We start from the raw sequence: 24,777 nt of genomic DNA, 5'->3' as shown, positions 1-24,777 counted from the left end.
GATTTTAATGAAAGGCACTTTCATATTTCAGATTTGCCATAGCCTTGTAAGCTGCATGAAGAAGCCCACACATAGTAAAAGTAATTATAAGCTTTACAGTGCACCAGTGGGCTGACATTTCAAAATGCAGACAAAGAGAATCTTGTTTTCAAAAGAAAAAAAAATCGAAAGGCAGGGTTCACAGCACTGAGAAGAGTCAGGGAAATGGAGACAATGGAATTAAAAAGTCCCTTCCCAGCTTTCCTGAAAGGGGCCTAAAAGAAAGCTGGGAAAGACTTTTTACAAGGGCTTTTAGTGATAGGATGAAAGGTAATTGATTGAAGCTGGAAGAAGGCCGATTTAGACTGGAGATTAGGCAGAAATTCTCTACAGTGAGGATGGTGAAACATTGGAATAGCTTACTCAGGGAGGCTGTGGATTTCCTCTCCCTAGAGGTGTTCAAGGCCAGGTTGGATGGGGCCTTGAGCAACCTGGGCTAGTGGAATGTGTCTCTGCCCATGGCAAGGGGATTCAACGTTAAGGTCCCTTCCAACCAGAATCATTCTATGAATCTATGAAGTGAACATCTTGATAAGGGTGAAACAAGAAGAGAAGCTCATGTCCCTGGACTCAGCACTGGTGAGGCTGGACTTCAAATGCTGGGTTCAGTTTTGGGCCTCTCACTCCAAGAAGGACATTGAGGGGCTGGAGCAGGTCCAGAGAAGGGCAACAAAGCTAGTGAAGGGTCTTGGGAACAGGGCTGGTGAGGAGTAGCTGAGGGAGCTGGGGTTATTTAGTCTGGAGACAAGGAGGCTGAAGGGAGACCTCATTGCTCTCTACAACTCCCTGCAAGGAGACTGGAGTGAGGTGGAGGTTGGTCTCTTCTCCCTAGTAATAGATGATAGGAGGAAAGGAAATGGCCTCAACTAGGAGAGTTTTGGGATGGATATTAGGAAAAATTTCTGTGCTGTAAGAGTGGTCAGGGACTGGAACAGGCTGCCCAGGGAGGTGGTGAAGTCATCATCCCTGGAGGTGTTCAAGAAATGTGTGGACATGGGACTTCGGGACATGGTTTGATGGTTATGGTAGGATTGGGTTGATGGTTGGACACAAAGATCTTAGAGAGCTTTTCTGACCAAGGCAATCCTGTGATTCAAAAGAGCTCTGATTTGAGTGTAGCTGCCTAAAATGCTACTTTGTGGGTGACAGCCAAGGTGAAAACAGACTGATTTGTATCACCAGATGCTCCATGGTGTTATTATATAGGATGTTTAAGATGTCAGCTTTTCTGTTCATCACTTTTGGAAACACTTTACAGCTTCACAAATGTGTTTTTTGGACTGAGATGAGACAACACAGCTCTCTTGTCTGCACAGGTGTACTATGTTTAGAATGATCTCTTCTGCCCTGCTAGTTCCAGATCTATTTATAAACTTACCACAGCTGTCTCAAGGTCTCCTGGTGAGGGGCTGATCTCATCAGGGGAAGTTACAGAAGAGCGAGTGGTGCGTGGAGTCCGTGGAGAGGGCAGCGTATCCCAAGCATTGTAACCGCTTGGAGGGGGAGTTGGCATCTGCACCCCTGAACGCTGGCAGCAGTTCTCTGGATTAGACATCCAGGCTTCAAGTAACTTCTCCCTGTCCCAGTCTCCAGTAAATGCACAGATACAGAAAATTAGGCAGCTGACAAGGTTACAAAAATACATTTTCCAACTGTGCCCTCAAAAGAATATACAGACACTAAGCTAAAATCATTAGAAGCAAATACACATGCTCAAGTGTGGCAGGATACATGGCTACAGGATTACAGCAAGTCAAGGAGCAAGGTCAAATCCCAGGGACAAGCCCTAGCAGAGTGGGTTGAGAGTAGCCCTGAAAAAAGAGACTTGGGGGTGTTGGTTGCTGAGCAGCTCCCCATGAGCCAGCAGTGCCCTCATGCAGCCCAGAAGGCAGCTGTGTGCTGGGCTGCATCCAGAGGAGTGTGGGCAGCAGGGCAAGAGAGGGAATTCTGCCCCTTGGCTCTGCTCTACTGAGACCCCACCTCCAATCCTGCCTCCACTTCTGCTGTCCCCAGCAGAAGGACACAGAGCTGCTGGAGTGAGTCCAGAGGAGGCCACAAAGACGATCCAAGGGCTGGAGCACCTCTGCTATAAGGATAGGCTGAGGGAGCTGGGGTTGTTCAGCCTAGAGAAAAGGCTGCTCTGGGGAGACCTAACAGCAGCCTGCCAGTACCTGAAGGGGGCTAAAGAGGGCTGCAGAGGGACTGTTTGCAAAGGCCTGCAGGAACAGGATGAGGGGCAATGGTTTCGAATGAGAGCAGAGCAGATTTAGATTGCATGTGAGGAAAAGGTCATTAATATGAGGGTTGCCTAGGGAGTGGGCAGCTGCTGAGTGCAGGGGGGTTGGACTGGATGCCCTTTGGAGGTCCCGTCCAACCCAAACCATTCTATGATTCCATGACACATGCAAAGACGGTGCCTTAAGAATCATCAGACTGCCACAAGTTCATGCTGACTGAATTCAGTGTTAAAAGGAACACAAGCACCAGTTACCGAATGTAAAAGAAATGAGTTCCAGGTACCAGAGCTCCTCATGACAGCCTGACAAATGTTGTGGGTTTAAAATCATGTTTTCCTATTTCGCTTTCCCCTTTACTTTCACCAGGAGCCCACAAATGGAAACTTAATCCAGCAAATCCAGCAATGAGCATGCGAACCATTAACTGCCTGAGTAGTTCCTTTGGCATCCAGGAACAATGCAGATGCTTCAGTAAGCAGAAGTTTGGAATCCCTGAATCAAAATCTAAAGCTTCCACTGAGTTTCAGAGATACTTTTGTCAGGAGCAAACACTCTGAATCTGGTACATTCCCAATCTGACAACTCCACTTTCAAAGACACGATGAGAGCAGGGAGTGATTTCAGTGGAATTAAACTAGTTACAGATCTACACATGGAAAAATATACCCTGCATTAAAAGAGTGACTATAAAAATCCTTCCAAGGGTACAGAAGCTGATGCTTCCAAACCCAAGGCAATTTCCAACCATGTATTGACATGGTTGGACTGCTTTTACTGCAACAAAAAAAAACCCCAAACTCCCAAAACCAAACCACATTTTTGTTCCAGTTTTATACACAAATAGACAGTGGCAGAAAACCCAATGGTGTGACAAAAATAGGTACAAAAAAGTTGAGTTTTTGGACATGGATGGAAGTTCTGCTTGTGTGTCTCTCACTACAAGGAGGGAAACTCTTTTCTTCCACACTGCATAATTCCAAGTTTGAATCACTTTCCTGTCTCCCTGTCTCCCTCAGTGCTTTTTGACATCTTGCAGCTGTACTTCTTTCTGAAGCAGTGTGTGAAATAGGAAAGCTCTGCTTCTCCATCTCCCTAAGTTAAAATGTCTTCCAGGATAATTCCCAGTTTGAATCACTTTCCTAACTGTCTCCATCTGCCTCAATGCTTGTTGACATCCTGCAGCTGTACTTCTTTCTGAAGCACTGTGTGAACTGTTTCCTGCCGATTGATTAACTGTTACTTCTCTTTCACTTGGGAAATCAAAAGTTAACTAGACAACAGCAATTTGCATTTTGCTGAAAACAGCTTCCTCGCCCCGAAAGGTTTTTCTGGATTACCGTGTGCACGAAGCAGAGCTTCTGCAGTGAAGAGAGGAGCTTGGAGCATGTCAGCAGATTCCACAATCAGCATATCCTTAAGCCTTCGCAGGTCCTGGAGTCTTAGCCCCTCGTATGGCTGTGAGAAGAAGAAAGACAACTGATGAGACCCTGGAACAGGTTGCCCAGGGATGTCCTGGATGGCCCTTCCCTGAAGGTATCCAAGGCCAAGATGAATGAGGCCTTGAGCAATCTGGTCTAATGGGAGATACCCCTGCCCATGGCAGAGGGGTTGGAACTACGTGGTCTGGAAGGTCCCTTCCAACCCAAACCAGTCAAAGATTCTGTGATATCAGGACCTTTGTGACTGGCAAGAGTAAAGGTGTCACAGCTCTGCACTGGCTCTGTCCTTTTGGAGAAAGCAAAAAAAGCTGAAAAGAAATGGCCTTTGAGTGTCCTGACCTTTATCTTGATTGCCCAGGTTGAGGGAGTTTCTGCATGTCCTTCCAGTGCTGCCCAGGCATGACTCAGTAAAGGACAATCTGAATGTTAATGGCATGCACTGAAATAAATCTGGGCCACTTGATTCCTAGCATGCTGGAATTTGACTGACCTACTTAATTTCCTACAGAAGAGATCATTTAGAAAAACATGTCAGAGAGACAGGGATACAAACAGCTGGGTGCCTGAATGATTCTAAGTGCAAGGAAAGAAAAAAAAATGGAAGCAGAGTGTAAATTGTCTTGACTGAAGTTGAACTGCATTTTGAATTGCAGTTGTGAATCAAGCAGCTTTGTCAGCATAACACTACAACTCTTGAATAACCATTCCCCAATGGGGAAAGAAATGGCTTTTCTGTTAAACCTGCAGCACAGATGTATATTTCAGGATCTAGTATTTTCTCCTCAGAATTCTATATTGAATTGATTGGTTCTGGGTCAAGCACAGACAAATATCTCCCTTGAGTAACAGCCTATTATGTGATCTTAGCTGGAGCATTCCACACAACACTGCAGGGATTTTGGGATCTTGCCTTTTTTTTTTTTTTTCTTTAAGGAATTCTAATTTTATCTAAGTAATGAAAGAAATATTTCTTAAGAATGTGTTTGAAACTTCAGGCATTTGTTTCATAAAATAATAGATGAGCCCAGAGAGGAAACTGAAAGAAAGGAAATGTTAGGCTGGCACAGTTTAGCTTTGTCTGGAAATTCCTAAGTGAAGGCTTTGCACAATGAGAATTCTTAAAAGGGTTGACATGTCCAAGACAGTCTGGCAGAGCCTTGTGAAGACACCATATTTAGTTCGAGAAATGTAACCTTCATGCAACAGCAGAGAGGTTTGCTTTGAACTGCTCTGAATATTGATGACTTCTCTCTGATTCCAGCTTATGATGCACAGAAACCTCCTTTAAAAGTCAGCCTTCCACGATTTGAAGAGGGCCTCCAGGAAAGCTGGGGAGGGACTACTGACAAAGGCGTGGAGTGATAGGAGAAGGGGTGATGGCTTCAAACCGGAAGAAGCTGGATGGAGATGAGACATTAGGAAGCAATTCTTGCCCATGAAGGTGGTGAGGCACTGGAACAGGTTGCCCAGGGAAGCTGCAGAGGCTCCAAGCCTGGCAGTTTTCAAAGGCAGGTTGGCTGTGGCCTTGAGCAAGCTGGGCTGGTAGAAGATGTCCCTGCCCATGTCAGGGAAGTTTGAACTAGATGGTCTTCCAGGTCTCTTCCAACCTAAACCATTCTATGAATCTATGATCCAACCATCCAAATAGTTCTACTTGTACAACCAAAGGAGTGGTAAACCGCAGCTTTTAAAGTGGTTTTGCCAACAGAGAAAAGAACCTCAAACCCTCCTCTTACAACCATTTGGGAGTCTCTGGATGGGCATATTCAGATCAACTACAATGAGTTCATTACATTTGCTCTTTCAATGTGCAACTGAAGGATATTAAACCTCACCTCCAAAGGTCTCACCTAGGAATAAGCAACCTAATTAAGCTTGTTGGTATTTGAATATAGTCAAGGAAATTAGCTTAGAAAATTAATTGAACAGTACAAGGCCTTTCTTACTATGGAAATGGAAGTGACCATGTGTGGCATGCACCAGGGAAATGTGATCTAAGACTACTCATATTTAAATCTGAATGAATTTTCTTTGGCATGTCATTAGGAGGTGGGCTAAGCTAGTCAAAGGCAAGGCCTTTCTGAAGGGAGCAGCCATAGAGAAATCTTCCAGTTTACCCAAAATGACGTCACAATATTGACTGGATCCCACCATTTCTCTATGTGTTCTGATTTTAGTTATTTAAGCTCAGATGATGGATGTGGAGGGAAATTTTGCTCAGAATCTTCTTGGTCAAATCACAGAATCATAGAATTGGTTTGGTTGAAAAAGACCTTTAAGATCATTGAGTCCAACCATCAGCCTGAGATCACTATGGCTATTAAACCATGTCCCCAGGTGCCATGGCCACACATTTCTTGAACACTTCAGGGATGGCGACTCCACCACCTCCCTGGGCAGCCTGTTCCAATCCCTGACCATTTTTGCAGCAAAGGAATTTTTAGTAATCTCCAACCTAACCCTCCCCTGGCACAATTTCAGGCCATTTCCTCTTTTCTATCACCTGATACTAGGGAGAAGAGACCAACCCCCACCTCTCTCCAGCCTTCTTTCAGGAAGTTGTACAGAACAATGAGGTCTCCCCTCAGCCTCCTCTTACCAAATCACAGTTCCCTGGAAGACATACCAGGATCTGGCCAATGTATGACAGTGAATTGTTCTCTCTTTCAAAACATGACTTCAGAATAACACCACCTCTTATTATCTGCTTTTCACCAAAGTTCTGCTATACAGCAGCTGCAGGCATCATGTTATAAAACAGAGTAAATGACCTGTCTGAAATCCTGCCCTACCCAGATGCTTTTGGGTGACATTCAATCCTGTTTCATCCTAGGAAAATCCACCAGAACATTTTCCCTCTTCAGAATTCCTCCTTTCCTGTCTTCTTCCCACCTGCTTTTTCAGCCAGGAAGGCTGAAGAAACACAAATACGTACAAAACATTTGCTTGCAGACACAGTTTCCCACCTTATTGGCCTCACTCTCTTTCCTTTCAAGACAATCCATGTAGTTAAGAATCAAACTTTTTAGTTTTGGCCATGTATGTTACGTTGTCTGAGTTTAACTTGAAAGCCAGAGAGAACTGTGTAGTATCAAATGTTTTACAAACCTACACCACAAAGTCCAGCACCTGCTGAAACGCTTTGCAGAGTTTTGCCCCAGTGTAACTGCTACAAATAGAACAATGTGTCAAATACCCCAAAATGTGTCAAATACCCCAAAAGTAAAGTATCCTCTGACCTCTCTTTTATCTAAAGCAGCATATTCAGCTTCAATGCTTTCAGCTTCAGGATCACGTGAAAATACCATGCGAGATTCCAGGTTAAGAGCCAGCTCTTTGTGGTGCTGTTTCTCTGCACAGTCACAGGGGGTGTCTTTATTTTCATTTTCTGCAAACAGATCTCCACCATGTTTTACTAGAAGCTGGAAAGTAAAACAGTGAAGTAAAGAGAGTTATTCATTGCCAAGTCTAATATCCTGAAGAGAAGACATCTTGGTTAAGAACACACGAAAAATATGAACAAAGAAAAGAGGATAAAGACATAAATATAACAGAGAAGCTTTGTTTGCCAAGGAGCACTGCTGTTGTTATTAAGTAAGTTACTGCTTGATTTCAGGCATCTACCCACAGTAACCCCACAGAGCCACAACACAGCACAGAATCACTTCACTTGGAAAACACCTTTAAGATTGTCCAGTCCAACTATTCTCTAACTCTGCCAAGGCTGGAGCTAAACCATGGTCTTCAGCACCACATCTCTGACTCTTGGAAACACCTCCAGGGATGGGGATTCAGCCACCTCCCTGGGCAGCCTGTGCCAGGCTTGGAGAACCCTTTCAGTCAAGAAGTTTCTTCCCTTGACCAACGTAAATCTCCCCTGGTGCAACTTGAGGCTATTCCCTCTCCTGTCACTTGTTCCTAGGGAGAAAAGACCAACCCCCACCTCACTCCAACCTCCTTTTAGGGAGTTGTAGAGAGCCAGAAGGTCTCCCCTCAGGCTCCTCTTCTCCACACTAAACAACTCAAGTTCCCTCAGCTGCTCCTCACCAGATGTATTCTCCAACCAGATGTGTTCAGAAGCCTCCTTGCCCTTCTCTGGGCCTGCTCAAGCACCTCAATGTCTTTCTTGGAGTAAGGGATGCAAAACTGAACCTAGCACTCAAGGGGTGGCCTCCCTAGTGCTGAGTCCAGGGAGACTGGTCTGACTCTATGACACACTGAGAGCAAATTGGTTTGGTACATTGAACAGTGTCTACTGCCATGAGAACATAACCCAGTTTCTGTGATTAACTGGGGAATTGGCAGTCTAGTGGCTGGATGCATCTAATGAAAGCTATCAGAGGCAGTGAGCAAAGGAGCAATTCTTTGTGAAGCAACAAGAACCATGATCTTTAATGATGAGTTTCAAACCCGCAGATTTTGCAGTCTGCAGTTAAAAGCTCCAGAAGCACAGTTTACTCTGCAGCAGTTGTGACTCTTTCTGACACTATGGTCTGCCTGCATATTTGTCATTTTTCCAATTAATGAAAAATGGAGTTAAAAAAAAACCACAGAATGGCTCAGGTTAGAAGAGACCTTAAAGATCATCTATTCCAACCTCCCCACCATGGGCAGAGACACCTCTCAACTAGACTCAGATGCTCAAGTCCTCATCCAACCTGGCCTTGAACACCCCCAGGCAGGAGGCAGCCACAGCCTCCCTGGGCAGCCTGTTCCAGAGTCTCACCACCCTCCTACTGAAGAACTTCTTCCTAAGCTCCAGTCTAACTCTGCTCTCCCTCAGCTTCAAACCATTCTCCCTTGTCCTGTCTCTAGACACCCTCAGGAAAAGTCCCTCCAGAATCCCTCCAAGTGCTGGAAGGCAGCAGCTCTAAGGTCCCCCTGAGTCTTCTTTTCTCCAGGCTGAACACCCCCAGCTCCCTCAGCCTCTCCTCACAGCAGAGGTGCTCCAGCCCGTGGATCATCTTTGTGGCCTCCTCTGGACTCACTCCAACAGCTCTGTGTCCTTCTTCTGCTGGGGACACCAGAACTGGAGGCAGGATTGGAGGTGTGGCCAATAGACTCTATCATGGTCTTTGCCCCCAAAAAAACTCTGACACCACTGTCCCTGCCAATGACCATCAGCAGTATGCAGAGCTTTTACCTCAACACAGGTTTTCATCCCTGAGGCAGCAGCATAGTGCAAGGGTGTATTTTTTTTGTTATCAACAGCATCGATGGCTGCTCGTTCATATTGGCCTTCATCCAGTTTTGCTCCCTTCCACTTCAGGATCATTTGCAGACAGTCTGCTCTTCTGCAGTCATCTTCCGAGGGTCGTGTCAGGCGAGGATGAAGAGCTCCTTCTGAGATCATGATCTGAGGTCCCATACACAGCAAGTGCATAGATGTCTCGTTGTGCACGTTGCGTTTGTTTGGGTTTCCATCTCGAACGAAAAGGAAAGTTCTGCAAGGGGGGAGGGAAATAATTAGCAATTAACAGCCTATCAGCAAGGTAGATCAGCAAGATGGATCAGCAAATATTTTTTTTTCAAGAAAGAAATCCAGAAAACCTTCTAAGAAGGCTATTCCCTTGCCTAAGATCAACGCAGAATCATAGAATGGTTTGGGTTGGAAGGGACCTCCAAAGGCCACCCTGTCCAAGGCCCCTGCAGTCAGCAGGGACATCCTCCACTAGGTCCAGCCTGACCTTCAATATCTCCAGGGATGGGGCCTCAAGCAGCTCTCTGGGAAACCTGTTGCAGTGCTGCAGCTCCTCATGGTGCAGAACTTGTTCCTCACATCCAATCTAAATCTGCTCTGCTCTCATTTCAAACCATTTCCCTTGTCCTGTCCCTGCAGGCCTTTGCAAACAGTCCCTCTGCAGCCTTCTTGTAGCCCCCCTTCAGGTACTGGCAGGCTGCTGTTAGGTCTGCCTGGAGCCTTCTCTTCTCCAAGCTGAACAACCCCAGCTCCCTCAGCCTGTCCTCCTAGCAGAGGTGCTCCAGCCCTCTGATCATTTTCATGGCCTCCCCTGGACCTGCTCTATCCTGTGCTTTCCTGCTTTCCTGTGCTGAGGGCTCCATAGCTGGACACAGCACTGCAGGTGAGGTCTCAGCAGAGCAAAGTGGCAGAATCTGCCCTTCTTTCAGAGTCATCTGCCAAAGAAGTGTCCAACCTCCTCTAAATATGTTGAAAACTTCAGTATGAATCAAATGTAAATTTTGGAGAACAATTTTATGGCCTTTATAAAATTCACTGTTGGGCTTTGGGAAAATTAGATTTGATTACTCATTCTCCTCACTTGTTTCTCTTCTGTGTCTCACAAATGGGTGAAAAACACCAGAGCTATCAAAGGCAACCAGCAGCTCATTCTAGACACATAAATGGGCTTCATATTTCTCGAGTCTCCTCCCTTTCCTCTCCTTCATCTCTTCCAAAAGTCTCCCTGAGAGGAGATTGGAGTGAGGTAGGGGTTGGTCTCTACTCCCTAGTATCAGGTGATAGAACAAGAGGAAATGGACTGAAACTGTGCCAGGGGAGGGTTAGGTTGGGCATTTGGATAAAAATTTCTTTGCTGCAAGTGTGGTCAGGCATTGGAAAAAGCTGCCCAGGGAGGCAGTGGAGTCACCATTCTAGAAGGTGTTCAAGAAGCATGTGGCCATGGCACCTGGGGACTTAGTTTAATGGCCATGGTGGTGTTAGGTCAATGGTTGGACTCAATGACCTCAGAGATCTTTTCCAACTAAAACCATTCTGTGATTTGGTGCAGGAGACTTTCATAAAATAGTATTCCAGACCCTTGCAATTTGGCTCACACCTTTAGAGGTATGAAAAGCTGCATTTTGCCTGGAAATGTACTGAGAAGATCTTGTGAAAATCTGCATTGCCTGTGGGAAATACCACTTAACCACAAGGCAGCCAGACTACTTTAGTTGCAGTCTTCAGATGTTGCTTCAAGCTGCAGCTCTTCGCAGAATCCAAACTTGAGGTGACAAAAGCATTAAAAAAAAAAAAAGTGTTGAAAACAGTGACAAAAAAGAAAGGCTGAAATGTTCACACCTCCTGCTATGGGTGTCTGCAGGAAAGCAGCAAGACAGGCAAGACCTCCAGGCTGGGAAGTTGATAAATAAACAACTGGCACATTCCCTCACTCCAGGAAACCAACATTTCTTTGCTGCAAGAGTGGTCAGACATAGGAATAGGCTGCCCAGGGAGGTGGTGGAGTCACCATCCCTGGAAGTGTTCAAGAAATATGTGGACATGGACATGAGGGCTTCAGATCTGGACACAGTACTCCAGGTGAGGTGTTACCAGAGCAGAGTGGCAGAAACCCCTCTCTCCATCTGCTGGTTGTACTGCTTTTTGTGTAGCTCAGGCTGCCATTTGCTGGGCTGCAGGTGCCCATTGCTGGCTCCTGTCCGGCTTCCCCTCCACCAGCACCCCCAAGTCCTTTTCTGAAGGGCTGCTCTCAATCTCATCACCCCCAGCCTGGACTGATATCTAGGATTGGGCCAACCTAGGTGCAGGACCCTGCACTTCACCTTACTGAACCTCCTGAGATTCTCCTTACGCACCTCTCTGGCCTGTCCAGGTTCCTCTGGATGGCCCCATCCAGTCCTTCAGTCCAGCTTGCTATTGAAATGTTACACTGCAAACTCCAATGCAGGCATAAACCTAAAGCTCACAGTTTTCTGAGCATTAAGAGAGGTGTGGGTGAGCCATGAGTTAATAAAAGATACAGAAGAGCCAATTCCTGTTAACAGTAATTTAAAACTCATATGAAATGAATTAATTCATGCAATTAATGAATCATCCACCTTCCAACAGAGCAGGTCAATATTCATGCATAAAACCTGGAATAATCATGGTTATTTCATTAACTCTAAGCACTTTTCCCCCTAAATGCACTGGAACAAAACAACCACAGTGGACTAGAAAGCCCTTGATGAAATCTTTTTAGTCACTGCTGACAGCTGTAGAGAAGCAGGAGCTGCTTTAAATCATTTTCTAAAGAGCACTTTTATTTACCTGATGGTTAAACTCACACCTAGTAAAAATAATCATGGATATTTTTACTCATTATATAGAACATTCTTTATTACTGCTTTCAGTTTCTTCTCTGTTTCATTATGCTCCACTTACAGCCCAGGAATCTCATGCATGGAGTAAAAATCTGAGCAGGAAACATTGATTATTTCCATTGTAAGTTCAAAAGATCTGCTGATAGATCATTAACCATTTAGCAGTGAAAATCCAGACTATTATCTTGACTTTTGTACACCTGAAATTCAATTGGCCCTAAGAACCATTACTAACACTGCCAGGAGTTAGGACAAGGGACACAACTGGAACACCGGAGGTTCCACCTCAACACGAGGAGAAAATTCTTTACTGTGAGGGTGCTGGAGCGCTGGAGCCCTGGAGCAGGCTTCCCTGAGAGGTTGTGGAGTCTCCTTCTCTGGAGACTTTTCAGACCCACATGGATGTCTTCCTGCATGACCTGCCCTAAGTGATCCTGCTCTGGCTGGGGGGTTTGACTCAAGGATCTCCAGAGGTCCCTTCCGACCCCCATCAGACTGTGATTCTATGACTTCCATACCACTAGTTACATCCTGCGAGCGAGAGCAAGGAGTGAGGTTACATCAGTAGTTATTTGGGGTGATGACAAAGGAAGCATCTGAAAGGCTGTCAATAACTGCTTCTGACTGAAGTCTGCAAGAGTTAATTCTTCCATCACAGAATGGTGGGGGTTGGAAGGGACCTCTGCATTCCAACCTCCCCTGCCAAGGCAGGGTCGCCTAGATAAGGTCACACAGGAACAAGTCCAGGCAGGTCTGGAATCTCTCTGGAGACGGAGGAGAATCCACAACCTCTCTGGGCGGCCTGCTCCAGTGCCCTTAGATTAAGGAAGTTCCTCCTCATGTTTAGATGGAACTTCTTATGTTCAAGTTTGTGCCTGTTACCCCTTGGACTGTCATGACACCACTGAAAAAAGCCTGATCTCATCCTTCCGACACCCAACCTTGAAGTACTGATCAGCACTGATGAGATTCCTCACTCAGTCTTCTCTTCTCCAGACTAAAAACTCCCAATTCTCCAAGTCTTTCCTCATCACAGAGATGCTCCAGCCCTTTCATCATCTTTGTAGCCCTGGGTGACAGAGCAACTGCCAGAGTTTAGACCCAGATAGGGGCTCAAGGTGAACACCAGCCTGTGATCCCAGACTCACTGCCAGGTTTTCTGTCCCTCTTTGTTACAAATTGTGTGTCTGCAGCCACACACAGACACGCAGACACATGCAGATGAGGCACTCAGCACCCAGTTCTTTGCTTTCTTAGCTTGGTCACTCACAGCCAAACAGAGCTTCCAAGCAGCCTTACCCCAGGATCCGGTTCATCCCATGCCTAGCAGCATAGTGGAGAGGAGTATTGTGCTGGTAAGTTTCTCCGTAAGAAGTATTTGGGTCAAGAGTTTCTTTGAGTTGAGGGTTGCTCTCATAGATTTGGCAGGCCAAGTTTTCATCTCCATTGATCAGAGCTTTGCGGAACTTGGTGGTTGTATTTCCCATCTTGCTCTCCTAGCTAGCAGTAGCACTTTTGCCTTTGCCCTTCATCCACTTGTTGGACAGTTCTGCAACATGCTTCACAGCCTAAAAAGACAAACAAAGGGTAAGTTATTCTGTAAAAAAAAAACCCTTCCTAGATGAATTCACCCAGAGCTACAGCACTGTGAGCAGGTGGTGAACAAGTCTGTGGGGCCTGGAGAAAAGAAGGCTCTGGAGAGACCTTAGAGAGGCCTTCTAGTACCTGAAAGAGGACTACAAGAAAGCTGGGGAGGGACTTTTTACAAGGGCTTGTAATGATAGGATGAGAGGAAATGGATTGAAGCTTGGGGAGGGAAGTTTTAGACTGGAGATTAGGAAGAATTTCTTTCCAGTGAGGGTGGGGAGACACTGGAACAGGTTGCTCAGGGAGGTTGTGGATGTCCTCTCCCTGGAGGCATTCCAGGCCAGGTTGGATGAGGCCTTGAGCAAGCTGGGCTGGTGGGAGGTGTCCCTGCTCATGGCAGGGGGTTGGAACTGGATGATCTTTAAGGTCCCTTCCAACCCAAACCATTCTATGAATCTATGAATCTCTGAATTGCTCAAGTCCTTCCCAGTAAAGACCCACAAATTACCATTTCTTCCCAGATGATTTTCTTCCTAAATTGTGTCATCACCCTGTGCAGCTCTTCACTACCTACACTCTTTGGCCATACAGAAAAGAACTTTCCAGCTGCTACACCTCCCAGCCTCTCACCTTTATCTGATGGAGGTGACCAGTAGCTCCAGTTGCATAAAGACAGGGCAGACAGAGCATCTCCACTCATGAGATGGGACAAGAGAAGTTTATCAGGCCATGCAGTTGGAAAGAGCACATGTTGCTTTACGTCAAAGGGACAGACAGACAGGGGACTCAGCACCAGGCTGCAGCTGGTAGCCCAGTGAACCTTCTGGGAGGTCTCTTTTGTGCATGAGTCATCCCATCCAGACTGCTCCATGCCATGCTCCATTCACCCCACAAAGCACACACTGGGATCCAAATATGCCAGGCACAGCAGGATAGGACAGAGATTTGCTATGTTGAGCACACAGAACCAGGCAGGGCAGGAGCTGCTTCATGCCCAGAGCCTCAAATTCAACTTGTGTCTGCCTCCAAACTTCTCTTTCTACTTCAGCTTTCTAGCACCAGCTATTGGTGCCCAAACAGTTCTACAGAAGAATCCAAGGAGTCTGAAGCTGGAAAATACCCAGAGGAATCAGAACGTGGATACAATTCATGTGACAAGGATTTCAGAAAACCCAGGGAAGAGCTGCAAGGAGGTATTTTTGTTTCCCCAGAGGAGGCCTCTCACAAGCTGCTTTCAGCCTCTATTGTGAACTTAACATGTCATGCTGCATCCCAGCATCACCACAGCCTTGATCAGATCCCATTCTGCACAAGGTCCTACCAGCAGAACTCTTGCATTGTCTCCTCATTTCAGTTCCTCTGAGAGGTCATTTTGTGAACACTCATCCTGATGTCACCAGTGCCACCAGGGCCATTTGAGAACAAGAGCAGTGGCCTTGGTGGTCTCCATTTTTCACAGAATCATGGAATCATTTTGGTTGGAAAAACCCTCTAAGATCATCAAGTCCAACCATTCTCTAACTCTACCAAGGCTGGGGCTAAACCATGGCCCTCAGTACCACATCTCTGCCTCTTGGAAACACCTCCGGGGATAGGGATCCAACCACACACTGGGCAGCCACTGCCAGGCTTTGAGAACCCTTTCAGTCAAGAAGTTTCTTCTAATCTCCAATCTAAACCTCCTCTGAGGCAATTTGAGGCCAATCCCTCTCATCCTGTCACTTGGTTACTACACAGAAGAGACCAACTCCCACCTGGCTCCAACTCCCTTTCAGGGGGCTGTAAAGAGCCAGAAGGTCTCCCTTCAGCCTCCTTTTCTCCACTCTAAACCACCCCAGGTCTCTCAGCTGCTCCTCACCAGCCCTGTTCTCTAGACCTTTCACCAACTTTGTTGCCCTTCTCTGGACCTGCTCTAGCCCCTCAATGTCTTTCTTAGGGTAAGGACCCCAAAACTGAACCCAGCACCCAAGGTGTGGCCTTGCCAGTTGCCAAGGCCAAGGTGACAATCCTTGCCCTGCTGGCCACACTATTACTAATCCAGGTGCGGGTGCTGGTCACCTGCCTGCCTGTTCAGTAGGAGGTGAGGAAAACACATTCAGCTGTTGAAAAGGATGAGGAACAGGGTTTGCAAAGGTCCAGATCTAGGAACAAACAAGTCCATGCTTTTATTGTTTCCTGGAAGCACTCCTACATGCTGGCTTTGTTCTCCGTAGAGCTAAAAGCCAACATGACCCTAACTGATCTTTCCAAGAGATCTTGATTTATGTCAGGTGAATGAAGAAACCGATTTCCTTCTAGCAAAGAGGTGATTTAAGTGGCCAACATTCCTTCAAAGCAACACCTTCAGTCAAGGGCTAAAAAATTCTTCACTCTAAAGAGAGCTCAGGCATTGGGACAAGTTGCTGGCGGAGTCATCATCACTGGAGGTTTTCAAGAAATGTGTGGAGGTGACACATGGGGATATCATTTAGTGCCCATGGTAGTGTTGGGCTGAAGGTTGGACTCAATGATCTTGGAGGTCTTTTCCAACTGAAACAATTCTTCAATTCTATGAATCCTGTAGATAGTTGCATGCCAAAAATGAGACGGATTCCCACAGCAAAATACTTTTTCTGCACAACAACTTCAGGACCTATTTAACTCTTCCTAGTCCAAGAGAACCTGCTTGACATGGTGCTAAGTTCCCAGAATCTCACAGAGTCACAGATTGCATCAGGTTGGAAGGGACCCTCAAAGTCCATCTTGTCCAACCCCCTGCACTCAGCAGGGACACCTCCAACTACATCAGGGTACCCAGGGCTACATCAAGTCTGATCTTGAATGTCTCCAGAGATGGGGCCTCCACCACATCCCTGGGCAGCCTGTTCCAGTGTCTCACCACCCTCACTGTGCAGAACTTCCTCCTGATATCCAATCCAAATCTGCCCTGCTCCAGTTTCAAACCATTGCCTCTCGTCCTATCCCTACAAGCCCTTCTGAATTGTCCCTCCTCAGCCTTCCTGGAGGTCCCCTTCAGATACTGAAATGCAGCTCTAAGGTCTTCCCAGAGCCTGCTCTTCTGCAGGCTGAACAGCCCCAACTCTCCCAGCCTGTCTTTGTATGAGAGGTGCTCTCAAGGCACCACAGCTAAGAAGGAGCCATTCAGCTAACTGCAATGACAAAGGCGATCACTTTGTGTGTGCCAGCAAATTAGCAACTGCTGCACCTGTGATAAAATATTTAATACACCCACTGGCAAAACGCTGCTCCTCTGGCAGGGAAATGGCAGGAGATAAATTGGACCTCATCTAACGTTCATTTACACCAACACAGACCTTCAGGAAATGTCTGTAACTTTTGCCAGGACACCTCGGCTGAATTATTAGGTTGTTTTTCCCACTGCATGCAAACTGTTCCGTTATTTACATAAAGGCTGGGGATAACAACATTTAATTCTAGTATGGCCCTTGCAGTTTGGATTTATGGAGATTATTCTTGACTGGTGTGGAATTACAATTACTGCCGTGGTGCATGGCAATGAGTTTGGGCTTCAAGATCAATATCAAGCCAGGGAAAACAAAGACAATAAGGCTTATTAAAAAGCTTTAATAATTGGTGAGACACGGGAACAGGTTGCCCAGGGAGGTTGTGGATGCCCCCTCCCTGGAGGTGTTCAAGGCCAGGTTGAATGAGGCCTTGATCAAGCTGGGCTGGTGGGAGGTGTCCCTGCCCATGGCAGGGGGTTGGAACTGGATGATCTTTAAGGTCCCTTCCAACCTAAACCGTTCTATGAATCTATGAGAAAAAACCCACCACCAAACCAACTTGAGCTCGAATCATATAATGGTTTGGGTTGGAAGGGACATAAAGATCATTGTCTCCAACCCTTGTACCATGGGCAGGGACATCTTTCAGTGCATAACATTGCTCAAAGCCCCATCCTACTTGACCTTCAACACTTCTAATCACAGGGCATCCACAACTTCTGTAGGCAACCTGTTCCAGTGTCTTACCATCCTCCACAAAAATTTTCTTCCTTATATCCAACCCCAGTCCACCTTCTTTGAGTTTAAAACCATTGCCCCTTGTCTTCTCACTACAGACCTCAGTAAAATCTCCCTCTCTAAAGCTCCCTTTAAATACTGAAACGCCGCAAGGGCAGAGCCTTCTCCACCCCATGCTGAACAACCCCAACTCCTTTGGCTTTTTGTCATAGAAGAGGTGTTCCAACTTTCTGACCATTTACATGGCCTCCTCCTGACCTGCTGTAACAGGTCCATGTCCTTCTTGTGCTGGGGACCCTGCAGCTGGACACAGGACTCCAGGTGGGGTCTCAACCGAGCATACAGGGAGAATTACAACCTTCAACCTGCTGGCCATGTTGCTGACCTTTTAGCTCTTCTATCAGTTCTCCTATTAAGATCAAGTTACCCAGTAACTAGTGTAGACACTAAGACAAGACAAAGGACTACTCTTCTCTGTAGGATTACTGCTGAGCTTTCCTAGGTAAAGCAAGGAACTAAGTAATTACAGAAACATACCATGCTAGGGGTTGGAAGAGACCTCTGGAGATCAACCCCACTGCAAAGCAGGATCACCCAGGGCAGGTCACACAGGAACGTCTCCAGGTGGGTTTTGAAGATCTCTAGAGAAGAAGACTCCACAGCCTATCTGGGCAGTCTGGACAGTCTGATTCAGGGCTCCAGCACCCTCACAGTAAAGAAGTTTGTCCTCATGTGAGGTGGAACTTCCTGTGATTGAGTTTACATCCATTGCCCCTCAGCCTACCACTGGGTATCACTGAAAAGAGACTGGATCCATCCTCCTGAAAGCCACCCTTCAGGTATTTGCAGACATTGGTTAGGTTCCCTCTCGGCCTTCTCTTCTCCAGACTAAACAGCCCCAGGTATCTCAGTCTTTCCTCATAAGAGAGATGTTCCAGTCCTTAAACACCCTCATAGCCCTCCATTGAACTCTAGCAGTTCCCTGTCCCTGCCCAGAACTGGACACAATATTCCAGATGTGGTTTAACTAGGGCTAAGCAGAGGAGGAGGAGAACCTCCCTAGACCTGCTGGTCAGACTCTTCCTAATGCACTCAAGAAGAGTAGAAGTAAAGAGGAATGCAAGTCACCAGAGTCCCTTATTCTGGAAAATCTGATCCATTTGGCATAAAAATCGGATGGAACAGAAGAGCGCAGCCAGCCCTAATGTCACAAAGCTTTTCAACAAGTGCTCTGAGGAAGTGCTCTGCTTCACCCAACTAATGGCATCTTTACGACTTTCATTGAAGATCTTCAGCTCTTTACTTCCACCACAAGTCACTACAGACACTGGAATCATAAAATACCTAATAGTGCTTGTTGGTGGAGCTTTCTCCATCACATCAGAGGTCATGCTGAAGCTAGACAGAGAAGGCAGTGACAGCAGTTGTGACATTTTCCCTGTGCTCTCACTATTCCTGCTGGCAGACAGATAAGGTAGTGGAAATAAAAAAAAAAAAAAAAAAAAAAGGCAGCAGGAGTAACAAGCCTGACAAGACTGCCAGGAGCAGGAAAAATGCATGAAACAGGGGAGACCAGTTTGGAGGAGTCAGTGGGTGGAAAGTGAAGAAAGGAAAAACACTACAAAGCCTTCATCAACCATAGGCCACTGTCATGCAAGCTAAAAAATGAAACCCAGCAGGTGCTGAGTTAAACTAAAACCCTATTAATAAAGGGTCTGCACACAGGGGTGAGTTGTGGTTGTCCTCAACCAGCATCCTTCATTCTGGCATTTTTTTGGTTCCAGGAAATGGCCAAGGCTGTAAAAATATCTTACAAGGATTTTTCTTTTGTGGAAGCTCTCACAAGCAGGAGGCAGCCATGGTGCTTGTCAGTGCTGCAGGCCGGACAGTGAATCACAGGATGGTAGGGGTTGGAAGGGACCTCTGGAGATCATCGAGTCAAATCCCATGCCAAGGCAGGTTCACAGAGTCACACAGATTCACAGAATACATAGGGGTGGAAGGGATCCTCAAAGTTCATCTTGGCCAACCCTCCTGCACTCAGCAGGGACACCTCCAGCTAGAGCAGGCTGCCCAGGGTCACATCAAGTCTGATCTTGAATATCTCCAGGGATGGGACTTCAACCACATCCCTGGGAAGCCTGTTCCAGTTATCTCACCACCCTCATTGTGCACAACTTCCTCCTGGTGTCCAACCTAAATCTCTCTCCTGCTCCAGTTTCAAACCACTGCCCCTCATCCTATTACCACAGGACCTTCTGAACATCCCTTCCCAGCCTTCCTGGAGGTCCTCTTCAGATATTGAAATGCATCTCTAACGTTGCCCTGGAGCCTTCTCTTCTGTAGGCTGAACAGCCCCAACTCTCCCAGCCTGTCCCATAGGAGAGGTGCTCCAGCCCTCTAATCATCTTTGTGGCCTCCTCTGGACCTACTCCCTGAATTGGTTTTCCATTATTTTGTTCAAAACCTCCCTGAATCTATGGAAAATTTTAACAGTCACAGCTGAAATTTCACAACTTAACTATTCCTTGTGAAGAAACAGCTTTTTTTAACCTGCCACTTGTTAAATTCTGTTTCCTTTGGCTGTAAGAGCTGAGAGACAGGAAAAAACTCATCCTTCTGATTCTAGAGGTTTCTATCCTACCCCCTTGTACAGGTGATCACCCTTTTGTCACCCGTTTGCTCTTTTACAGATTGATTAACCCTAAATCTTAATGAATTCTGTGCAACTTTCAGGATCCTTTCTGCTTTTTCTGGTTCATTTCCAATGGGAAGAGAAGGTTTCAGGGAGACCTTAAAGCAGCCCTCCAGGATGTGAAGGGGGCCTCCAGGAGAGCTGGAGAGCAACTGTTGACAGAGGCATGGGGTGACAGGACAAGGAGTTATGGCTTCAAACTGGAAGAGGCTGGAAGGAGATGAGACATGAGGCAGCAATTCTTGCCCATTAGGGTGGTGAGGCACTGGAACAGGTTGCCCAAAGAAGCTGTGGAGGCTCAAAGCCTGGCAGTGTTCAAAGGCAGGTTGGCTGGGGCCTTGAGCAAGCTGGGCTGGTAGGAGATGTCCATGCTCATGGCAGGGGGGTTGGGACTAGATGATCTTTCAGGTCCCTTCCAACCCAAACCATTCTATGATTTCATATAAATCTGGAACCTTTTTTTTCCCCAACCACATGAATCTTTCACCTTCAGCTGGATTGATTTTCACAGGCTATTTACTATTGTGCCTCATAAAATTCTTTTCCAGCTGACACTGTGTTTATGACACTGTCTGGAGACATCTTAGATGACTGCTTACCATCTTTTCCAGATCATTTATCCTCGTAATAAACAGCAGAGGTCCTAGCTGACCTATCTGGGACTCTATCAGTAACCTTCAACCACTGCATTAACTGTCACTACCTACGAATTTTCTACCTTTTAGCAGTTAGAGAGGGGTTAAGCATTGCAAAATGCAGGGCTTTTTTCAGTTTTAATGATCCAAAGGTGTACCAAAAGCCCTGCATTTGCACTAAGAGAAACCACTTGAATCTGAATCTCCACAGCTTTTCCACAAGACTCAACACCAGCTGACACTTCTGAGATCAGACCTGCAAATTAGAGCCTGGCTTTCATCATCAAGTAAATACAGCTCATGTTGGCAAAGGACACTTGATGGTGTCAACTCTAACCTCCTTTTACCTTCCTTGCTTCAGAGAGAATGCAGGAGACCTGGGAAGAACAGCTAGGATATTTTGTACATGAAGATGGAGGAGTGATGCTCTGCCTTTTTAGAACCATTAATTATTTTAAACTTTCCTCCTCATTTCATAGATTTATAAAATGGGTTGGGTTGGAAGTGACCTGAAAGATCATCCAGTTCCAACCCCTTGCCATGGGCAGGGACACCTCCCACCAGCCCAGCTTGCTCAAGGCCTCATCCAGCCTGGCCTTGAACACCTCCAGGGAGGGGGCATCCACAACCTCCCTGGGCAACCTGTTCCAGTGTCTCCCCACCCTCACTGGAAAGAAATTCTTCCTAATCTCCAGTCTAAATCTCCCCTCTTCAAGCTTCAATCCATTGCCTCTCATCCTATGACTACAAGCCCCTGTAAAAAAAATCCTTCCCCAGCTTTCCTGTAGGCCCCCTTCAGGTACTGGATCATCTCATGCCTTGTCCACTTGTTCACCTTTGTGTACTGCCCAAGTTTTTGCAGGAGTTTTTCATTGGGAAGGACTTACCTCTTTCTACAGCCAGTGACTGTGCCAGCAAGCTCTGAGAAGCAGCATGCACGACTCTTACCTACCTTGGGTTTCTAAGGCTGCTTGCCCACTAGTATCAAAATACAGCACATGGAGTTAAGACAGCCTGGGCTGTGTTCACCACTAACTCTGTTCCTTCTACCTCTGTTCCACACAGCTGCCAGGGTCATAAGAAACAGCTGAGTGACTGTGCTGCAGATAGAGCTGGCTCACCAGTGGATCTGGTCCTTCTGGTTAGGTAAGGTGACTTTTAGGAGCTCCGTGTCCCTTTATTTGCTGTTACATTAGACAGAGGTCCTGCAGAACAGAAAGATCCAGGTCATCCTCCTGACTCTAGAGGTGTTAGTGACACCACACAGGAGGTTCTCAGCCAGTGCTATTTATGAATGCTGCTGACAAAGTCACAGAGGACATCTGCACATGGGCTTCCCCCACTGCTGCTGGGCCTGCAGCACAGCCCCTGCCTGCCTGCCTCCACACCTAAGGGTATCACAGAATCATAGAATGGTTGGGGTTGGAAGGGGCCTCTGGAGATCACCTAGTCCAACCCCCTGCTAAAGCAATATTACCCAGGGTAAATCACGCAGGAACATATTCAGGTGGGGTTGAATGTCTCCAGAGACAGAGGCTCCACAACCTCTGTGGGCAGTCTCCTCCAGAGCCTTGTCACCCTCAAAGGGAAGAACTTTTTCCCTATGTTTAGGTGGAACCTTCTGTGTTCCAGTTTGTGTCCATTGCCCCTTGTCCTGCCATGGACAAGTCTGTCTCCATCCTCCTGACACTCACCCTTTAGGTATTGATCAGCATTAATGAGATCCTCCCTCAGTCTTTTCTTCTCCAGGCTAAACAGCGCCAGCTCTCTCAACCTCTCTTCATCAGATAGATGTTTCAGTCCCCTCAGCATCTTAAGTGGTTCTCCACTGGACTCTCTCCAGTAGCTGCTTGTCCTTCTTGAACTGGGGAGCCCAGAACCTGACACAATACTCCAGTGCAGGCCTTAGCATGGCAGAGTAAAGGAGGAGAAGTATTCCCCTTCACCTGCTGACCACACCTCAGGATCCCATTTGCCTTCCTGGCCACGAGGGCCCGTTGCTGGCTCATGAGCAGCCTGTTGTCCTCCAGCACTCCCAGGCCCTTCTCTACAGAACTGCTCTCCAGCAGGTCAGCCCCCTACCTGTCCTGGGGCAGGGGGTGGCTCTTCCCCAGATGCAGGACCCTACACTTGTCCTTGCTGAACTGCACGAGGTTTCTCCTCGCTCAGCTCTCAGCCTGGCCAGGTCTGGCTGAACGGCAGCACGGCCTGACAGGGTGTCAGCCACTGCTCCCAGTTTGGGATCATCAGCAGAAACTGGCTGAGGGTCCGCTCTGCCCCTTCATCCAGGCCGTTGACAAATAAGTTGAGCAGGACTGGAGCCAGTGCTGACCCCTGGGGAACCCCACTCACCATGGGTCTCCAATTAGACTCTGCCCCACTGCCCACAACCCTCTGAGCTCCCTTTCCGCAATGGCTACCGAAGCTGGCTGCAAAGCAGTGCAGCACACACCCAGCCAGCCATGGCACCTGGCCCTGAGATGATGCAATCCAGCCTAACTGCGTAAGGGAGCCAGCTTGCTGCCATCAGCCAAGTCACCATGACTGTCCTGCAGCTTCACAAGCCCTTTCACCTTCCCCCACCATGGCCGCTAAAGCTGTTCTGAAGCAGCCTGACCTACCATGAGGAAAAGCACAATTATGAATCCAGCATTTGCTAGGTACTGGTAGAACTTGTATTTGGTAGCCTAAAAGTGAGAGAGAACTCCACTGGGGTTGGGTCTGTGAACATCCAGTTTGTTAGAAGAAGAATCCTGGTGCCAACTCCATTGCACATATCTGCAGGAGCAAAAGCAAGCAGTGGTAGATGAGACAGAAGCCGGGGGACCCAGCTGTGCTCATTTCAGCAGCTCACAGAGTTCAGAGATTTCATAGCATGGTTTGGGTTTGAAGGGACCTTAAAGATCATCCAGTTTCAAACCCCCTGGCTTGGCAGGGACACCCTCCACCAGACCAGGTTGCTCAAGGCCTCATCCAACCTGGTATGCTTAAGAACCCCTTGGTGACTACTCTATGAAAAGCCTGCTCCAGTGCCAGTGGAACACATAGGAGCTGGTTTCAGAATGCTCTACCACCTTGTAAAGTAAAAGGCATCAAAAGAGAACACCCTCCCTGCCTCATAAAGTAAGAAACCACCCAACAAACACATTTCTTTTGCTCCCCACACTTCTGGTTGCTCTCTTGGCTTGTTCTCCTCTCCCAGCTCCCTGTATGGCTGCCCAGACCAACGTGACCTCTACCAGACCTCCCTGAGAGCCTCAGAAATTATAAAGCCATTTTTACAGTTATTGCAGAGCAAGCACTTGGCAAGTTGGAGATCTGCCTCCATTATCTCTTTATGACACTAATGTTGTTTGAGGAGCCTAGCCTGTAATTTCTGAAGTGGTTTTAATTGCCACCAGAGCTGATCCTGTCCTTTCTGTTTCTGATCCACTCCTCTGTTCACTCATATTGCTGTACCTTCAGAAATTTACACAGTGCATCAAGTTGCCAGGGACCCTCAAAGGTCATCTTGTCCAACCCCTCTGCAGTCAGCAGGGACATCTACTGTGGTCCAGGGCCACATCAACTCTAACCTTGAATGACTCCAGTGATGGAGCCTCATTCACATCCCTGGGCAACCTGTTTCAGTATTTCACCATTCTCACTGTGAAGAACTTCCTCCTTATGTCCAACCTAAATCTACCCTGCTCTAGTTTAAAACCACTGCCCCTCACCCTATTACAAGATCATCCAGTTCTACTCCCCTGCCATGAGCAGGGATACCTCCTACCAGCCCAGCCTGCTCAAGGCCCCAGCCACCCCGGCCTTGAACACCTCCATCTTGGAGCCTCCACAACTCTGGGCCACCTGTCCCAGTACCTCACCACGGCATACTGTAAAGAGTGGAAATAATTCCAACATGTTGTTTGCTCAGATTGAAGTGCAGACAGAAGCAGAAACAGCAGCAATGTGCAAACTGTGCAAAGCCAGAGCTGTTTGGGTGCTGGAGGTAAAGCAGGAGGACACCAGCACTATGGCCTCAGTTAAAGTCAAACCTGTTTTCAGGAACCTTCTCCTGAAGCTCAGCATTATTTGATCAGCCAGAACTCTGGCAGTGGC

General features: G+C 47.1%; 1 protein-coding gene across 1 annotated transcript in view; it reads right to left on the bottom strand.

The window, feature by feature from the left end:
* The window catches only part of ANKIB1 (ankyrin repeat and IBR domain containing 1), a 35,188-nt gene extending 21,925 nt beyond the window's left edge, over positions 1–13,263 (bottom strand). Inside the window, exons 1-5 of the mRNA XM_054384905.1 lie at positions 13,076–13,263; positions 8,859–9,159; positions 6,955–7,137; positions 3,614–3,731; positions 1,418–1,626 (exon numbers count right to left, since the gene is read on the bottom strand). Of these exons, the coding sequence (XP_054240880.1) occupies positions 1,418–1,626; positions 3,614–3,731; positions 6,955–7,137; positions 8,859–9,159; positions 13,076–13,263 (999 nt within the window). The remainder of the gene's footprint in view (positions 1–1,417; positions 1,627–3,613; positions 3,732–6,954; positions 7,138–8,858; positions 9,160–13,075) is intronic.
* Between the last annotated feature and the right edge of the window lie 11,514 nt (positions 13,264–24,777).

This window comes from Indicator indicator, chromosome 11 (genome assembly GCF_027791375.1).
Source record: "Indicator indicator isolate 239-I01 chromosome 11, UM_Iind_1.1, whole genome shotgun sequence".
NCBI classification, from domain to species: domain Eukaryota; kingdom Metazoa; phylum Chordata; class Aves; order Piciformes; family Indicatoridae; genus Indicator; species Indicator indicator.
The sequence above is the reverse complement of the archived record's forward strand: the minus strand, read 5'-3'. Positions and strand labels throughout refer to the sequence as shown.